We start from the raw sequence: 20,681 nt of genomic DNA on the forward strand, positions 1-20,681 counted from the left end.
AGTTTCCTGAAAAGGTTGGGAATTACTGATCTTTGTAGCTCATTGATTTAAGAAAGGGCAGGAAATTGCTACATGGCTGCAGCTGTGGGGAAAGCTCAGTAAGGCTCTCTGCTGATGTAAAGAGGAATTAAAATCTTTAAGGTATTACACATCAAAGAGAGGAGCCTGAGGCTTTAGGAAGAAAAAACAGGCAAAGGTATTTGCAAGCATATATAAGCAGCCAGGCGCCTGCCTCACATGCAGCAGTCTGGCGAAGGTTGTACTGCTGCTGTCAGCTAGCGGAGGACATTGGGATGCTCAACTGCTACCTTTCAGGGGGACATGTGCATAGGTGTACCCATAGGAGGGAGAAAATCAGTAAGATTCAAGCTGTATGTGGAAAGGATTGAAGAACTGGGGCCTTTCTTAAATGTGCTCAATGCTTCCCCTTCCCCTAATGAATTTAAATCCCATCACTGGCCAACTGGTTGAACAATCATAATGCTCTGCAACTTCCTGCATCCTTGCACCTTTGGTCATCTACAGTGCACCAGGCTGTAGCTGGAGAATGACCCCCTAAAAATGTGGGGTAATTGGAGAAAGGCACAATTTGTGAAGCAGGAGTATATCTGTCCAAAGGGTTTTCTGTATGAGATCTTAAGAAGATCCCAGCAATCTAGTAGCAGCAGAGGCTGCAGAACATCTGGGAGTGCTCCAGGGCAACCAGCCACATCGGGATGCTGAACCACAGCCATAGGTAGTTTGCCAGCAAATGATAAAGAAAATACAAACACTGGGAAAAACAGAGCAAACTGAAATCTTAGGTCACTTCTCTAAGACGTTGCCTTTCTTCTTTGTGTTGAGGCTTTTCCACAAAACAAAGAGGCATGATTTTCTTTCACTCATTTCTTATTCACTCATATCTATCTTACTGCTTACTGTTGTTGCCTGCTGCATGAATGGCAGGGTTGACTATTTTTTTTTTTTTCAAATTAAATTTCATTTTAAATCTTTCCTTTGCATCAACTTGCAGCTTTCCTATGTATTTCCTTATGAGTGAGGTCTCTTTTCATTGGCACAAGAGTGTATTGAAAGCCTTTTGCTCTGGGAACTCCCATCACAGTATAACTACCTTTATTCATGTGAGGGAGCGATCTTGTTGTGTATCCCCTCTTGGATATCTCTCAGTTGTTCACATGGTTGCCTTCTTTTGCAGTGCTTATGCTGGGAGAGGCAGCAGTGAAGTCTTTTGGAGGGAAGGATACAAATAGCTCAGCAGCTGAACTTTCTGAAGTCTTTGAACACTCAAACAATATTAATCAATGCTTTTCAGCAATCTAGCCATCAGCCTTAATGGGTCAGAGAGGTAGCTTGAGTCAATGAAGCCTAGGCTTAGTTTCCTCTTAATAGATGAAACATACGTAAAGGTGAAACAAAAGAACTGGACTCAGTGGCAAAAGGACTCTAACATAGAAGAGGTTCTTCTTTAAGAGGGCAGTGTACTTACAAGCCAGGTATTACTTGTTTGTTTTCCTGAACTTCAAGAGATTGATAAATAGCATTTTTGACATACAGAGATCAGCTAGCCAAATGTTTAGTGGTGCAGGTTTAATACCACAGAACCTATTTTTGGAGACTGGATAGAGTTCATCTGATGGTGTGATGCTCCATATGTAGGAGAAAACCGGAAGGAGAGACAGACTGGAAACCCAGTGAGGTGATGGACAGAAAAAAAAAACAACAAAGCTGAAGGCAAGCAACAACACTTTCTTTTCAGATATGGGCAGCTGAGGTGAATAAAAGCCGTTTGTGTTGGAAGTGGTCTTAGAGCTTTTGTCTAGAGTAAGAGAGTCAGGAGGATGCTTGGAGCCAGTGGTTTGGCCTCCCTTGTGAACAATGAAATGATGACCTGCATCCCGCATGCAGTGGGAATGGCAGGGTCAGCCATATGGGATGGATTATGGACGTGCACAGATAGCTCGTACATCTTTTTTCATTTTTCAGACAATGGAACTGTTTCATTTATTGCCTATTATTAAAACTTTATAGCACTCAAAATAATTTAAAAAAAAATAATGAATGAAAAAGAAAGAGAGAATTTTGGATACCTTTTAAAGGACTGACCTTATTAAAGTAAAGCTGGCAGCAAGTCCTCTTCTTATACTTTCTTACTTCCTTCATAAAGTTGTTGTGAGAGGGAAGCGTTTACGGCCTGATAGGCATTTTGAAGTCAGTTTTTCAGAGCTTATTTTTTCTTTTTGGAAGAGAAAGTGGATGCCACATGGGTAATTTCAGCACACTGGTACCAGCAACACTCACTGAAGACCAAAAGAAACCTCTGAGTATTTCAGAAGTTCAGAAAAGAGGGTTTTTTAATCAACATTCACTGCTGTTACAAAATGTCTCTCCATTGGTAGACTGAGGATTGTTTTTCCCTGTAGAGAATGATACATGCACAGAATAGCACTCCGCTTTTGCCTAGGAGAGCAGCCTCTTTCTATCCTGTGGTGGAGGTCTGTGAAGAGAGGGGTCCCTGATGGCATCCCTCATTCCCTGGCATCCTCAGTAATAGAAAGAGTTAGAGTCCAGTCCCCAAAAGAAGTACATTATTTCTGATTCCTACTTTTATTTCTTCTTTTATTATCTCCTGACTATTCTCTCTTTCTCTTTATTTCTTTAGAAATACAAACAATACAGTACACAACAGAGCTGTATTGATGCAAAGGAAAGCTGTAGACTGAGAGCTCTAATTGCTAGGAAGCTTGAACTTTTGAGTCAATCTGAGTTGTAAATGAGGCAGGAGCAATAGCTTAATGCTTCCTTTCACCAAAGCCCATTAGGGGCTGGATTTAACTGGAATGGAGCCGAATTATTTAGGCTGGAAAAGACCTTCAGAATCAGCAGGGCATTTTATGCTTCCAGGATAAACGGACCCAGAAAGTTCTCCCTCAGCATTTAGGCTGGGGATCGTTTCAGGAGGCTGCAGAAAGGAATCGGTCTCTTCCTGGCTGTGTTGAGAAGCAGCTGGAGTCTGCACGTGTGTGGCAGAGGAAATCCTGGGAGTGGTCCGGCAGCCTGAGAGTTGCTTTTTGCACACAGAGCCCGGCTTAGCAGATGGGCTCACACTCAGCACTTTCTCGTTGTCTCCAAGCTCCATGAGCTGGCAGAGGCCACTGTATTAACCAGATAGTTTTGTTGTAATAAGCTCAGTGCTAGTGTGAGATTGCTATGCAGAGATGTCTTCTGTTTCTACTTCTAACAGCTTAGCAGCTAATAAACACCATGCAACAACCTCTCTTCTAAACCTCCTCTTAAAATACAGACTTTGGTTTGCCAACTCCAATGTATTTAAAGCATCTGAGCTTCCGGGGAGACTTTGGAAAGTTAACTGAGCAAGAGGAGGCACGTGCAGAAAGACATTTTCAGAAGCAAAAGGCAGCTCCAGTATCAGCTCAACATCTGATGAGAGGCTCTGGGGATGTTAGAGCCTTTTGCATTGAAAGGGGATATGGTCTCACATTTGACAAAGCATCTCTAGTTGTGTTAAGTCAGTGCCTGGGCTATAGCCTCCTGCTGGAAAGGAGGCAAGGAGAGGCCTTGGGAACAGCACAAGGTTCAGTGTCCACAGAGGGGAAATTTTCCTAGGCAGAAACCTCAGGAGACTGTCTCATAAAGAGCAGAGAGGGTTGCCTCGTAATGCATCTGTTCTCAGTGAGCTCGTGGAGTCAGAGACTTCCAGCATAGCTAACATTTTGCAGTAGAAATAAACCCCACAAACCTGAGACCCCAGCCCTTTGAGAGGAAAAGCTGTTCTCACTTGATTTTTGGCTTTTTCTCTTTGGTGCTGTCGCTGTAGTGAGTTATGGACCCAAAACAAAGAAGTCACTGACCTTTTTATAAAAAGCCTTTTACTGCATTTCTGGTCAAAATACAAAAACAACAAGATTCCCCTTTGGATGACTTCCAAAAGCCCTTCAGAACAGTGTCCAGAAGTGGGAAGTGACAAGGAAGGTTCATTCATAAAAACCCTCTCAGATTCTGTAGGCCTAATCTCTGATCTCCCATGTTTGTATGTATGACAGCTTGCTTGTCTAAGTGTGCTTTGAGGGCCTGTCATCTGTCCCCTGTGAAGCAAGATGGAAGTTTAGGATCCTTGTTGAAAAAGGTACTGGAAGACCATGGAAGTCTTGACTGGGGAAATTCTGTTTTACTGCAGCAACCAGAAAGGCTTGCTGGAGGAATTCACAGTTGCCAAGGTGACATTTTGGTGGCATTTTACTGGCCGCTGGCAGGCTGTCTAGTGAGGTCAGAGCCCCTTTTCCCTGTGCCAGTACCCTTGCTGGCTGACTGATGTTCTTGCTTTATTCTATCCTGCAGGACAGGGCTGGAGGCCATCATGGAGACCTACGCCTTCTGGAGGCCCCCAGTGCGCACCCTCACCTTTGAGGATTTCACCACCATGCAGAAGCAGCAAGGTGAGTGTACAAAGGATGTGCAAAGCAGAAGAAGAGAGTGCAGGCACAGTGACATGCTCTGTTTTGCCAGGAGATCACTCACCTTGCTGAACTCTCGATGACTGTGAAAGGACATAGGGAGGGTGAATGGCAGCTAGGAGACATTGGACAGGCTATACATTATGAGGTACAGTGCAGCTGTCTCACTTCCTCGGAGCTCAGACATGGAGTAGGAGGAAGTGCAGCATTGGATAAACCAGTCCACATGCATGGTGTTGCTGAGTTAAACTCAAAGACAGGCAGAGGCAATGTTCCAGCATGTCAAATGCATTGATCATCATTTATAGTTACAGTTTGCCATTTGCACGGAAACACAAGGAGAAGGAGTCTGTGTCCTTTGGGAGCCTCAGGAGGCAAGAAATATGCACACCTCCCCCAGGATCACACTGTCTTACTTGCAAAACCCAGTAGCCTTGCTGGAGAGACTTACTGTTAGTATGAGGCTAGGAAGAATTATTGGGTAGCCCAAGTGTTTCCCAGTTGTTCATGCTGTGTCTTTTCATAGCTTCTGCCCTTTATATCCCTCATTTGTTAAACAGGGCTTTCATCTCCAGTTTCAGGCTATGGCATCGTTTTTATTTTGTGCTGATAAGATTCACCCATTGACTTCGTTATAGTTCTTTCTAGTTAAAAACACAGTCATCTCTGGGAACAGAGCTATCACTGCAACCTATTATTTTTCCCCCTAGTATAAACACAACAAAAGAAATAAAGCAAAAGTATCTTTAGATGTGACACCTGTGAGGTCAAACAGTCAGAATTAAATGGGTGCCAGGTGTAGCAGAGCAAATTCTCTGGCCTCTCTAGTTTGTGCTGGACATCAAACCAAATCTTCCCTCCAGACCTTGGACCCACCTGGAGATGATGTGTTGTACTCCAGAGGGAGGCTGAGGGCTGCCCACTGAGGATCCAACACAGTGTGGGGGGCAGGAGATGTTTTGCAGCAGCTCAGAGATATGCATTGAGCAGCAACTTGTGGTGGGTTGTGCGGTCAGAGATGGGTTAAAGCAGGGATTCAGAATGGTTTTCATCACCCACCTAAATAGAAACATAACAACCTCTCCTCATGGTCATCCTTGCTGGAGTGGCCTCTCTCCTCTGGCAGCCGGCTGGCCCAGCTTACCTCCTGTCCGGGCTCACATGGCTCCCTCCCCTCCCAGTGGTTATCAGATAACATCCTAGTGGCAAGTCCAGCTCTCGCTTACGTGGTAAGGTAATATTAGGAAAGGAAAATATTTAATGTATTTTTAGCTTGTTTTAATATAGTTTGGCAGCTGAAAAGCCAGGAAGCAAGCCAGTACCCTGTGACCAGCCAGCTCTGTTCAGACCACCACCACTGCACTACAGTTCAGTGAGAGCAGGGCAGCCCTAAATAAAGCTGTGTCCACAGGTTGGTCTCAAAACTTCACGATTCACTAGAAAACGGTGAGTGCTTTTAAGCTCTGCATTTATCCAAATGAAACAGCCCCAAATTAGTGTATCACAAATACTCCCTACTTTGTAGTGCTCCTCTTTCCAGTGATTCTTTTGACACGCTGAACTCTGGTCTCAGCTGTGGGTGCAAAGCCAAGGTACAAACACATTCTATTTTAATTCCTGGCTATGAGAAGCAAATCAGCTGCTGACACCCGGCACCAGCAAGGAGTGCCCCAGGGTTGGCTATAGGAAACTGCCTTGGGGTTACAGGAGACTTTGTGGATGTGTGTATTGTCCTTCCTTGCTTCTCCCCTCTGCTGTGGCTTTTCATGATGCCTAGATATGTCCTTTGAAGCTTGAGAAGTGCACATCTACTGCACTGAGTTGAAATGGAGGCAGTAAAAATGGCCTTGTGCCTAGGAAGAGATACCATAGATGAGGAGCAAGCCGTGGTTGTTCAGGCTAGAAGGGAGAGAGGGAGGACATAATGGCACTGAAATAAAATGCTGTCTGTGCTGGATAGGAGAAGAAGTAACAGGCTCCAGTTGCGTGAAGTCTAGCAGAGTGCTGGAATAGATTCCCTGCAGAGACTGTGGAATTCAGCCCTGATTTTCTACGGATGAGTACCCCTTACTGTGGTAGGAAAAATGATGCTTTCCAAGACAGAAGCTTGGGACTTTAGCAGTGTAAATACAGTGCGTTTTCTGCTTTTTAAAATAAATCTGGATTTTTACATGTTGAGGATTATTATGGATTCTTACCTTTTCTTTTGCCCTTTGGTATGCTTTTTTTCTATGAAATAAATGTCTTGTCTGCCTTTTCCAAAGTAGATTTGTCAGACAAATCTAACCAAATTTACTGATTGGGGTGGAACTTTGACTGATAGAAAAAACTGGATAGCTGTGAAAGATTTTTTGAGCATTTAACTTAATGCCACCTGTACCAGCTTGAAAAAGTTTTCATATGTGAAGGAATGAGTAGTAGGTCAATCTCAAAGCCATTGAGTAAATAGGAAACCTGATGATAAATGTGAAAACACCGCCCTATGAGGACAGTCTCAGTGTTTCTCTGTGGAGACTGTCTCATGGACTAGCCAGCCTGGAATCAAATACAACCACACATTTGCTAAAAGATAAAAATCTCATAATGACTGCCATGCTAAAAGTGATGATGGGGATTAAGGTATGAAAGGTCAGGGATTGCTTGGTAACCTGCATGCATTCAAACAAAGTGTGGGTTTAAATTCAACCAGATACAATATCAAGTGCCTGGGAACAAAATGTAGGGTGCATACCTACTGAGTGTGATGGAAAGCATTGGCACTGACAAAGGTTTGGAACTCATGGTGGATGAGCAGTGATACACAGGGACATACAATCTTTGTTGTAGAAAAAAAGAAAATAGTGGAAAGCAGTTGGGTGAACATTTCCTGGCTGCAAACACTATAATATTGTCTTCCACTGTATATATCTTTGAGGGTGAAAAGAAATTAATTAAAGGGAAAAAATTTGGAATGATTTATTGGCTGGAGCAGATCCTTGAGAATGGAAGCTCAGTTTGCATAGTTAATCAAAAAGAACAAAAAGAACTGAAGTGCTTATGGCCAGTGCTATCTTGCAGAGAAAAGAATACGTGGTAACATCCCATCACTCACTAGAATCTTGTAACTGTGGTTTCCATCTTTTAATTGGAAAGAAGTGTGTGAAACACTTCTTTCAGGTGTCTCTGCCTTTTCAACTCTAGCTGAATATTTTATCCCTTTTGGGGAGAGGTAATGAGATAAGCAGGACACAAGTTCCCTCCCATCTACCTTCTTTATACAATTAATTGTTTTACAGATTTTTATGTCTCTTATCTGCACTTCTCACCATGAGTAGAGATAGTCATTTTATTTCTCTTGTATTGGGAGGTTTTCTGTGTCCTTAATCATTTCTTTAAAAACATGTTTGCACAGAGTATTCCAGATACAGCTACACGATACAATTATCTCAAGGTATTATAATTTTTTCCATATTAGCTTTTCTCTTGTTTAACATGCATCTGAGAGTTTTGCTCATTCATTTGGCCCAAGCTATATGTTGAGTAAGGGCCACGATGACACAGAGAATCAATACCCAGAGCATTGTATGCAGCTGTTTCATACAGGGATTAAATAACTTTCTGATTTACACAATGATAGGTTTCAGCTGCCACACAAGCTGGGGAGCCTGATAGCACAACCACACACACAGATGTCTCATGACTTGTACTAGCAGCACACAAACTTTATTTCCATGTCTTTCCAGTGTAGTAAAACACAGCAGTAAGTCTCCATAGCTCTGTTATCACCGTGTCGTAGTACCAAAGAGAAGAAAATGCCGTTTCTGTTTGTGAACCTTCCTGGCCTGAGCACAAAGTCTCTTTTGCACCACATAATGCCAAAGTCATCACAGCTTTACTAGGGCAAGTACCATTTTTGACAGTATTATAGTAGAACTCAAGATAGTAGTTTAAAAGGTCCCCCCAAAACAGAACTTTACAGATGCTCAGAAAACAGCAGTTCAGGAAGGGCTGACCTTCTGGAGAATGATGTCAACCACTCTGCAGACTACTTATTAGTAGGGAAAAAGGGGGCCTGGGATTATTGAATGCACATGGCAATGAGATGTGAGGAAAGCCAAGAATCTATTAAAGACTTTAATTGGAATCTATTTTCAAAATTTAGCTTGAACTTTATCCAGATTCTCATTATTAAAAGTATGTGGCTTAGTTTCTCGATTTTAACAGGGTACATTAAGAAAAAAGAAGAGAAGGGGGATAAGAAAATAGGAGTTCCAGTAACTCTGGATTGTGTCACTTTCCAAGTGTAAAAAGAGCCAGTGCTGGCTCCCATATGATATTCAGTTTTCCACAGGATGCTGAGATGAGCAGATCACTATCAGTGACTGCAAGTTTTGCCAGGACATAGGGACTAGAAAGACACTGCGACAATACTAGAATAGTGATCAGCGTTGGAACCTTCCTATAAAAGCTGATAACTTAGGCAAAAATTTAAATCAAATGTTTGTTGGCAACTGGTGAAAAGAATCAGCTCCCGAGCAAGAATTCAGGTCAAGTATGAGAGTCACATGATATGATATATCAGCAAATTTACAGCACATAAAATGTAATTTCTCCATTAAATCACTGTTTTGGTACATGTACCAAACCCACAAGTGTCAAGGTCCAAGTGACGAAGTCTAAAGGCTTTCTTTTCAAACTATGTCTCCTCAGTTGACTAGGTACCTTTATTGAGGCCCCTCTACCACTTACTTGCAGTAAATTCAACCTGTTCTCTATCAGATTTGAATATTCCTGTTGATCTTGCCAGGTGAATCTCAAGTATAGAATCATAGAATCATTAAGTATGGAAAAACCACTATGATCATCTAGTTCTAACAATCAATCCATCACCACCATGCCCACTAAAACATGTCACTATGTCAAGCCATTTTGTTAAGGCTGTGGGGCAGGAAACACCATGCTACAGCAAAGTCTGACAGAAAAATGCAGAGCTTGTGCAACAGAAATGGATGACTCTTACATCAGTTTTGTATGTTGGCACCCATTAGGCAGCCCATGAAATCATCCTTAATGGCTGTTGATCTTAGCATCATAAGCTTAAAAGAGGTCTAAACGGGAAGAGCAGAAGCAAAAAAAGTGAGCTCCTCTCTGGCTAGAGAGCTGTTGCTGTCTCTGATAGGATAGAGCAGCATGCGTATGTAAAGTGGCATTTGAATACAGCTCTATCATCTCCCTCTGAGAGAGATTATCATAACACTGCAGTCTTGTGCTGACAAGGATATACACAAAAGGATCCCTCTCCTCTGTATGGAATAGATTCAATCCACTCATTTACTGCTAGATAAGAGCAAAATTTTATTGTACTAGCAGTGAGAACAAACGGACTCCCTGCATGATACATTAGCAGATGGGAGACAGTCTGAACAGAGGTGTTGTTGATTTTCCAGCTTCTCTGTCTGTAAACATTGCCCTGATTCTGCAGGCAGTGTCAAGGTTTGTCTGTACTGCTTGTCACTTATTTCTCCTTTGGTATACTGTTTTTCTTGCTGGGCGTCATGTTCAGAGAGCCAACCTGATTGCACCCATCTGCAAACAAAATCATGACTGCACATACATGTATTGGGGTCAAGCAGAGCCCTCCAGAACTTGACTTCAGAGGCATTTTGGGGCAGAAAGATCCATTTGGCTTTGTCTGGGATTCCATATGCACAAAATAGAGTGTGGAGCTGCTGATGTCAAAGGAATCTGAACAACACATGAATGCATCTGCTTGGCCACTCACCTCCTGACTGCAGCCATTGGTTCTTTCAGCAGTGCCACCAAGATAATCTGGATGCTACTTCCCTTTGGAAAGAAACTGTGAATGGTGCAGGCTATTGGCAGAGGTCAGACATACGGGTTTGGTGCTAATTATCCTCCTGAATCCTTTGAAAGGAGATTGGAAACAGAATACTTGTTGCCAGAGTTATTGGGATCAAGTTCTGGTTTCAGCTCCGTACTTCAAATGGCCAGTAGATTGCCTCATCTGAATGAAGCAACAGAGAACAAATGATTCCAGCTCCATTCATGTAGAATAGCAGCCAGTTTTTCTTCAGGGAAGGGTTGTTGCTGGTGCTCCAAGATCTCATCTTCCATATTTAGAAATTAAAATACGTTCCCAGATGTGACATGAGGGTCTGTGAGTCAAAGTTCTTGCCACTTCTTGATGACCTGAAAGGAACGTGGAACAATTTATTATTTCAGATAGGTTTTTAGGTTTGAAGCCTAATTGCTGATGCCTAAATTTCTATTGTTCCATTAATCTTGATCAGATTTCATGTGAATGAAAAGAAGCAGTGATACTTGAAAAGTCTGCACAATTTCCTCAGTGTCATGTTTTCTTTCAAGTATAATATGGTGTGTTCTTTGAGCTTGACACAATGCTGACATTTTTTCCTCAACTCAGAAATTTTGATCCACGGTGTGTTTATGGGGTTTCATAGGTTTTTACTTTATTTTTCACTGTTGAAAGTGCTGGAGCTTCCAAGGCCTATGTTGGACCAAAGCTCACTCCATCAAGAGTGGAAAAAGAGGTTCACAATTCAATTTACATTTGTCACCTGGTGTAGCTTCCATTCCATGACACAGACATCAGCTATCAAAGATAATAGCTGTAATGGTGAGAAACAGTACATAATTATCATTGGTTAGTAATTTTCTCCACAAAATTGGGGCGTTATCAGTCTTCAGAACTGGTCCATTTGATGCCCACATCTGAAGAAGAGGAAAAGAAAACATTTCTGTAGTAGCTGATGTATATGTTACAAACGTGGTATAAAATCTGCTTTTCAGCAGTCTACACACAAAACAAAGCCACATCCTGTAAGTCTGCTCCTGAGACTGTGTGAAACTGGCTCTAGAAAACTGTACTTTTGCAAGGAATAAAACCCACTGTACTAAAGTCTACAGGGAACAGAAGGGGGAAGTTGTCTCTTTCGAGAAAAATCTCTTGGTGCTCTGGATATAGAAGGGAATGAAAATCAGAAGTCCCAGACTACAGTTTTTTGGAGTGCCTGCTCACATTAAAGAAAAAATTATGATTTTCAACATAAGATTTTGGAAGTATTTTATCTTGGAGGGTAACTGAGGCAGGTTTTATCTCTAACTTGCTGACTGGCCAATTTGAGTTACAGGGTTCAGAAGTGCTAGAGAAGTATTAATCAAAGTTGCAGATTTAACCATTAAGTCCACAGATTCCTGTAATTTGAGACAAATTTATAAAATATCTTTCTCTATGATTTACTAACCTTCAGGATAGTTTCTTTCCTAACTGCTCAAACTTTAACATATTGCAGTAGCCCTCCTTTTTGTGATAAGTTGTATCTCTAAGAACAAGAAAATACTCTTAATGTTTCCCCTACCAATACAGCAATTCAGCATGAAATTACTTTAGGGGCCCATTTGGGCCTTTAAAACATTTTACCAGCAGTTGCATAATTTGATAATTGGCCAAGGACTCTAGAGAAAAAAAACAAACAGCTACTCTGTGAAGGCAGAAATAGCTCTCATTCCCCTGGAAGATGAGATTTTTAATTCCTTGAAACTGGGAGAGAATGAAAGGAGGCATGTCACAGACTTGGTGGCTCTGCCCTGGCTCAGTTTGAAACCAAGGAGAAGACATCAGAGCTGTTTAGTTTCCTGTGGTGGTAAATGTGGAACTCAGAAGGGTTAGTAGTATTGTAAGAAAGAAGTGGTGAAAGAACTTTCAGTAGTTGTGAGGGTTTTAGGTTTGGGTACGGGAAAGATGGGAACAGGAGGAAAGACCTCAGGATGTTGGTTATGCTTACAAGACAAAAGTTGTCATGAAAAGTGGGAGCAGAAGTGACAACTCATTTTATGGTAGTTAAAAACGTAGAGGTGCAAGTAGGCGTCAAGCAGAACTGAAATGTGCTACTTGAAGCAGGAATAGATCCACGCTTGTGCTAGGCCTGAGTCTTCAAGGATATGAGATCAGGTTATGAGAATGGCACCATCTGGCATCATAAACAATCAGATCTCCTGGTAATCTGTACAATTCCTTCCTCACAACCGTCCAAGTTATCTACCTTTGGATGAGTACTCAATTTTTGTTCAGCCACCAAAGGTACAGTAACTCAGAAGATGAAGTGTAAGTTTCTTAAGCCACGCTTAGGGTATATTAACATGTGAATACACAATGGGAAATAATTTTTATTTCTTTTCTTTTCTTTTTTTTTTTTTCTTTCTTTTTTTTTTTCCTTAATACATTTTCCTGCATGGATACCATCACATTTATCCAAGAGCAGAATATTGTGAAAACCTGAGAAGGGTTGCTTTCTTCCATGCTTTAGAAAATCCCTTTATGTATGCATACATGTCCAGACCATTCAGAAATAACTAAGAGCACATCTGCATGGACAGGTGCCTAAGTCTGTGTTCTTTGCTGGCCAGACACATGCCAGCTCCCAGCCAGCTCCATTTGGAAAGCTGGAGAACTGCATTAGCATAGCTCTGTGCCAGAGTGAATATAAACTGCCTCTCAAGAGGGCTTATTAACTCAATCAAAGCACCATGAGGAGAACCATGAGACAAAGACTAGTGGCTACAGCTCCTTTCTTGCACCATCAGGAGCTCAGACACATGCCCATTGCCTGCTGGAGATGTCAACATATTAGAGAAGGAGCTGTGGTTCCTCCAGGACAATAATCAGCAGTGCTCTTTTGTGTGGTTGTCTGATGAGACTCTGCTATTGTACAAGGCATGGCCTTGGTGCTTGGCCATTCCTGTGCTGACTATAGCTTCAACTAGTGTTTGATCTCTTCCTGTGCATTAAATAAGGACTTCAGGGACCAAGAGGTTTGCATGGAAGAACTGCAGGTGATGGAAGCAATTGACGTCTGGAAACACTAGCAAGGAAAGTATGCTGCAGTGGAGTCCAAAGTGTGATTTATGTGCATCTTCCAGATAAAGAAGATTGAGATAAGTTGTGGGTCAGCTGGCTACTGTGAAGTCATTCATAAGAAAGATACCAGAAGATTTTCCATGAACAATTGTTTCAGACTCTCTTGGCTCTGATACTCTCCTCTTTACCTCCCTCTTGCCAGAAGCCTCATTTGGCTAACACTGGCTACTGGCAGATGTGTTTCCAACTACACTATGGTGTTAGAAGTTGGCCTGCAGTGTGCAGAAGTGGTCCCTTTGTATGTCCTGGCATGCTGAGTGCTTCAGGAGCACTGTTGCCCCTCCTTGTAAAGCACATCATACTCTTGAATTGGTTGTGTCTGGGTTTGCAGTTTATCTTGAAATTATCTTTAACACAAGCTCAGTGCAAGTAAAAGCAAAAACAAGAGTCTACTTGAGATGCAGTACATTACTAAGGCTTAGAAGGAAGCACGAGACAGGAAGCAAAGGCTTGTCATAAGCTACTTAAGATGAAATTTTAATGACAATTCTATTTTTATCCAGATGAGAAGTTGTAGGTGTTTTCCTAATTCTTGTGGACAGGTATTCAATTATGGTGTGCAGCCTATATTTCTATATCTCATTAAAAAGAGGAGGGAACAGTGGTGTGGAAAAGAATGTTTGCTTTTACATCCCACCCTCTCTGTGGTGTTTCTCTTCCACTACAATTTCAGTCTTCTTCCTGTCTTCCCACCTCACCCATGATTCTTACTACTCATTCTGGTTTACAAATTCTGACCTTTCTTGCACAAAATCTTTCTTCACCTTCTGTCTTTGGAAATGGTTTTGTCCCTTCAAAGTCAACTTCATTATCACTTGTATACTCAGACAAAGGGCAGGCTTCCTTTGGGATGGTACCAGGCTTGATTAAACTCTGGACATGATGTACGCAGTGCCTGAAATGGTCTGAAGACCAAATGCAAGGATAACTCACCACTTTAGAGTTACGATAAGCATGGAGGACAGGAGTGCTGTGGCATCAGTGGTAAATGATGTTGGTGTTGGCAATTATTTCCATGGGCAATAGTGGGTAGAGAAAAAAAACAGAGGAGAATTATTCAGATTCATTTTGTTCTTGCCTAAATGTGGTTTCAGTTTACTTAATCCATTCCTAAGCATATCCTTGTGTATCAGTTTAACTAGATTGGTTTGTGTCTACGCCTTCCATTAAAATGACATACACATCTGTACATTTGAGTGTACAGTATGGTGTAGATATATTATCTGGGCTTACTGCCATCTCTACACATATTTGTCTGACTTCATAACAGCTACAGTTCAAGCTATAACTTCACAAAAGTCCAGGTTGCATTTTGCCCAAACTTAGTGCTTCCAAAAAATATGAATCAAAAATATCACTGAGAACAGAATAGAGCTATTTGAATTCTAAAGAACATGAGCTGATGGGCCTTTCTTTGTAGTGTTTCCTATTCCATAAGGGTGTAAAGATTATTCTATGAGTGATCAGAAACTGCACTATGCTCTACTGCAGTAGAAGTTCGGAATATCTTGTCCTTAATGGTTGACATGTGCAGCAAAGACTTTGAGAAAGCAAGTCATCATGTCTGGCATTTGTTTCTGCTGATAGATCTGTCACTTTCTTATCATGAAAAAATTACAGAGGTAGAGAAAAAGAACTTTTTTACCTCAAGTGTTTTAGAATTACTGTGTTGTCACTTCAGTCTTTTATTCTATTGGTCTGCAAATAGTGATTATTAAGAGCAGAATCACTGTAGTACCCCTTTAGGGTAACCTGAAACATGCAGTTCATAGTTTTAGTTTATGAACCATTAAGTAACCATTGAATTTATTAATTAGGGATCTATCCTTACTCGTGCTCTGGAGCCAAATCATTGGATACACATACCTCAGAATCAGTCCCCTTTTATATTATTTAAAGATATTTAAAACCTAATACTCAAGGTAACTGGTGTGTGCTCCTCTCTTGTATAGTTTTCTCATGTTAACTAAGAGATAGAGGCGGACTGAAATGGAGTTAGTAATTTATTCTGTGTATTACATTTCAAGCCGATCATTAAAAAAATGTATTTTTACTTATTCACCAGACATTTTCAACACATTAATCACAGTCCAAAGTTTGTTCATGAAATACACGGTGTAAAGAATCAAGTTGAAGTGCATGATTATCTCTGGGTTAAATAAATTTCTGTATTTTGATAGATAACTGATGGTATCTGAACTCAGTTGTCTTCCTGTCCCCTGTCAGAGGTTACCTTCTTTACTGTAAAGCCAATGTAACAGGAAGATATGTATCTATAGTGGTATACTTGAGATCAAACTCACCTCCAATGAAAATGTGCAGGAGGATTCCCTTCTGCTGGCCTTGTTGCAGTTTTGACATCCTGTAACAGAAAGATAGGGAGAAAGGATGTAATTTCTTAACCAATGACACAAAATCAGCTGGAGATTCAGAGAATTTGAACAAAGCAGGGAATGGTACTTCTTGTAAGCATAATTATAAACTCACATAAAAGGTTGTTGGGCTCTGGAGCTACGATACACTAGCAGGTCTGAACATTTCAGTGTTATCAAGAAAGACATGTAGAAAATCCACAATGTTATTTGAAATCTGACATTTTCACATTAATTCTAACAGATTTTATGTTATATTTCTCTTTTTGTCTTCTGAATAAATGACTAAAGGATCTGATCTGTGGCTTAGCAATAAGCATTCATTCCTATGGCTGGCAATGGGAATGACTTCTTCGACTTAGCGTCATAGAAACAAAAGTTTTCTTGTTTCTGCCTGAGTCATTGCAGCCAATCCAGGCTGTGCTTATCCAAGGCTGCTTTTCTTATTGTTTCTGGCTTTTGTTTCAAACAAACAAACAATAAAACAACAACAAATATAAATTTCTCAAAGCTCCACTTCTACCCTAATATCCTACTCTGTTTAATACTAGATGTGTAGGAAGAATCAGACATAGTCGGATCACTTTCTAGTGCATCTCCTAATCACCTCAACTATCGCCCCATCTCCTTTATTCATTCTCTCTCCTGTTTAGTAGCAAACCCAGACTGTTCTTAAAACCCTTCTGGTTTTTGTTTCCACAGGACAGCACACGAGAAACCCGTCCCTTACTTTGGCCTATTAATGTGCAGTCTGCCTTGGTTAAATTTCAATCGCCCACTCTACCACCCTCTTTTCCATTCCCTTAGTGCCTCACCTGTCATCTTATAGCCTTTCCAAAATGCTGCCTGACCAGCTGTCATCCTAGTTTCCCTGATTCCTCCAATCCACTCACTTCACCAGCATGTCTTTGCTCTTTTTAGAAGAATCTTAAGTGTTAGCTCTCTAACTCAGAAATGGATACTCATGCAAAGAAACCCAATCAACCAAAACAACAACAGCAACAAAAAATATTAAATATTTCACACTAGAAATCAGCATTCCAAAGGTTTTTTTGACCAAAGAAGCTTTCTCTATCTCATAATCTTGACAATAATTATCCCTTCTTAAACTCAGAACTGTGCCACCAGCTTCTTCATATCACATATCTTCAGTTAGTTCCTATTTTTGGTGGCACTCTTTTCTCTGGGTCAGAATATGTGAATATCCCTGCTGTGCAAACTAATTAACTGTACCATTTGTAACATAAATAATGTATAACATATTGATACTACTGACATGCATAAATATCAATATTTTGTTAACATCAGTGATACAACATATGGAATCCTTTTTAAAGTTAAAACACATGAGTTAAAATCTTTACATATCAGCTTTGTGGAACAGACTGTAGCTCAAAACTCTGTCCATTCATTCCAGTGTTACTTGTGTTACTTCTGGCTTACATGAGCACCACTGCACCATGAGCCATCTAAGAAAACTGTTGAACAGTGCAGAAGTCCAACATGTTTTCAGCCACTTCCTGCCACAAGGAGTGGATGATAAAGCATGTTTGCAGCAGGGCCATACAGATTGCTGACTGGTGGTCTTCCTGGAATCCAGGAGAGGAGATAAAGCAGATTTTTTTGAGTGATGGAGCAATGCTTCCTTGCAGATTTTTCCTCCACCCTGTGATGCTCTGTGGCATGCTTGCTTCCATCTCCTATTTCAAAAGGGAAGAAAAACCTCCACTGAAAAACAAAATCACAACAAAAAACAGCAGCAGGAAAAACCAAGGGATGCTATTAATAAAGTGAAGGCCCTTGCCAAGAGGGACTAAGTTTTCCAGCGGCCATTTTACCACCCTTGTTTCTTTATTAAACTAAGCTGTTTCTTAATGAGACTGTCTTGTTTTGCACATGTGATTTCAGGCTCTGAACATCTTCCCATGTGTTTTGTTTTGCAGGAGGCAGCACAGGCACCTCCCCAACAACCTCCAGCACAGGGACTCCATCACCCTCTGCTTCCTCTCACCTTCTCTCTCCATCCTGCTCCCCTCCAGCCTTCCATCTGGCCCCCAACACTTTCAATGTTGGTTGCCGGGAGAGTCAGCTTTGCAACCTCAACCTGTCTGACTACCCTCCATGTGCCAGAAGCAACATGGCTGCCCTGCAGAGCTACCCAGGGCTGGGTGACAGTGGCTACAACCGGCTGCAGAGTGGCACTGCTTCTGCCTCACAGCCCTCCGAAAGCTTCATGCCTCAGAGGACTCCATCTTTGATCTCAGGAATGCCAACTCCTTCTTCTCTGCCCAGCAACAGCAAGATGGAGGCCTACAGCAGCCAGCTGGGGTCCTTCCCCAGCTCCCAGTTTCAGTATGTCATGCAAGCAGGCAATCCTGCATCCAGTTCTTCTTCTTCACACATGTTTGGTGGCAGCCACATGCAGCAGAGCTCCTACAACGCCTTCTCCCTGCACAATCCCTACAACCTCTATGGATACAATTTCCCTGCTTCCCCAAGGCTGGCAGCAAGCCCGGAGAAACTCACCACTTCCCAAAGCACTTTACTCTGCTCTTCCCCATCCAGTGGGGCCTTTGGAGAGAGGCAATACCTTTCCACAGGGATGGATCATGGGATGCACATGATAAGCCCTCCCTCCAGCAACCAGCAGACAGCCAATGCCTGTGACAACAGACAGTATGGTGCTGTTCAGGGCTCCTCCTCACAGATGTCTGTGCACATGGTCTAACCTGCAGTGCCTCTTCTTGGCATGGAAGGCAATAGGACCTGCATTGTTTCCATGGATAAACCCATCCTAGTACCTTTTTGCCTTCAAACTTGTAGAGGAACTAGTATTGTAATGATAAATTAGAACACAAGCCATCTAGGAATGCACCACCGAATCTTGTGGAAAACCTCCATTGACAGCCACTGCAGCTTGTTGAAATCCAGGGCCTCTGGACCTGGCATGGAGTGTCTGCTCCTTCTGGACATTGCAGAGAGAAGGGCAGGACTTTAATGAGTGAAAGCTGGAGTGAAGAAACCAAACATACAGTTTATGCATTAACTCTCAGCTAGTGTGAGCTCTCACGGTGCTGAGGGAGCCATTTCCTTGTGCTGTCTTCTCTGGGTGTTGAAGAAAGGCAGTCTCCCAAGACTTTGTCCTGAAGCTGTACTGCCCATGATGGGCCAAAGTTTTAAAGGCTTTCCCCTTCCTGAACTGTCCCTTGTTGAAGCAGCTCAGCCTGTTTCTGAAGCCATCAGTGACTTATGGCCCCTTCTACTGTAGCACAGGAATGGCACTGCTGAGTTGGAGCTTCTCTTCCAAAAGAGGTTTCTGTACTTTCACTGCATCTCTGCTCGACCAGTGTTTTCTTTTTGAGGGTCGAGTCTACCAGTACTCAGTCTGCAGACAGAGATGAGAGAGAGGACAGAGAAAAAATTTAACTCATAAATGAGTCTCAGACATGAGCAGGGTTGGAAGCTTCACGCAAGCATCTTTGAAAAGATGCACTGGGGGAGAAGGAGATCAGCTCTTACTGACATTCCCTAAAGGGATGTACTCAAGCCAAAAGAACAAAAGCCTCTGTGGGGAACATGTGTCCTGTAGCACTCAACTCAATGGGAGGAAACTCTCAAGACTGAACTCGTGGGGAATAACAATGAGAAATGAGCACTCTGCAGCAGTACAACTGGCCTCCCTCACCTTGCATGTAAGAATTGCCATAGAAAACCAATAGCATTTCAGTAACAATGAGGTCGAGTATTCTCCAATCTCCTGCCTGCCATGGGATCTCTGTTTAACCAACTTTCTTTTACGTTTTATTTTCTTCTGTTTTGTTTTTTTTTTTTTCTTCTTCAAATCCTTTAAAAATAAGAAAACAGTTGTAGCTTGGTGCAAGCTATGCATTTAAGTTGTGTGAAAATGCAAATACCAAGTAACAGAATACAGATATTATTGAGATTTGTTGTGAGGTGTTGTAGATAAATGTATTTATATGCCTAGTGGGGGAGTCAATATTATGAATATAAAAGAGGGCAATAAAAATGGTATGTAAAATATGTATGAAGAAAAAGGTGTATAAAGATTTGCCCTATGCACGGAACTCTGTTTCTAAGTGCCAAGCACAGAATGCGCTAAATAAATCTTTGCAATTGTTCTTTTTGTGTTTTTTATTTTTAGTTTTGTCCATGAGGCTTCTTTAACAGTTTCCTAGAGACATCAGTTTTCTAAGTACTGCCATACATGCTTTCACTATAGAGGAAATGAAAATACAAAGTTGAGGTAAAGTCCAGGTACAGTGTTTAAAGAGAATGCAAGCATCTGCATGGATTTGTGTTGGGGCAGATCAAGAAGAATGTTAACAGTCAGAAATGCTGTTCTGCAACTACTAGCCCAGAACTTTGTTTCCCAGGAAGACCTAAATAAATTCTTGATGTTTTATATAACTTAAACCCATAGCATTGATCATAATCAGATCTCTTGTAATATGAACAACTCTCTCAAGCAGTCTATCAGCTTAAGTAATTAGTAAACAACCCCAGGGAGCATAATTTACGGTAGAAGTTCTGTTAATTACTCAGAATTTATTAGGTGTCTGCTTTCACAGGAATTGTGTCTTATGGACTGCTAGAATCATTATTTTGATTGTTGAAGTATAATAAAAAGTTTTTCAGAGCCACTTTTCACAGTTAATATATATAAAAAATAGTTACAGATAATAGTATAATTTTTATTTCATTTTAAATCATAATTTTGAGGTATTTGTCAGTTTATCATTTGCACTGCATGTCACTGAATCACAGAATCACAAGGGTTGGAAGGAATGTCTGGAGAACATCTAGTTCAACCTCTGCTGAAGCAGACTCCCTACAGTAGGTTACAGAGGAAAGACTCCATGTGAGTTTTCAGTATCTCCA

At 41.5% G+C, this 20,681-nt stretch overlaps 1 protein-coding gene across 1 annotated transcript in view; it reads left to right on the forward strand.

The window, feature by feature from the left end:
* Positions 1-19,922, forward strand: part of TBX15 (T-box transcription factor 15) — an 86,044-nt gene extending 66,122 nt beyond the window's left edge. Inside the window, exons 7-8 of the mRNA XM_015874154.2 lie at positions 4,357-4,454; positions 17,726-19,922. Of these exons, the coding sequence (XP_015729640.1) occupies positions 4,357-4,454; positions 17,726-18,510 (883 nt within the window). The 3' untranslated portion in view covers positions 18,511-19,922. The remainder of the gene's footprint in view (positions 1-4,356; positions 4,455-17,725) is intronic.
* The last annotated feature ends 759 nt before the right edge of the window (positions 19,923-20,681 follow it).

Source organism: Coturnix japonica, chromosome 1, assembly GCF_001577835.2.
Source record: "Coturnix japonica isolate 7356 chromosome 1, Coturnix japonica 2.1, whole genome shotgun sequence".
Taxonomy (NCBI): Eukaryota; Metazoa; Chordata; class Aves; order Galliformes; family Phasianidae; genus Coturnix; species Coturnix japonica.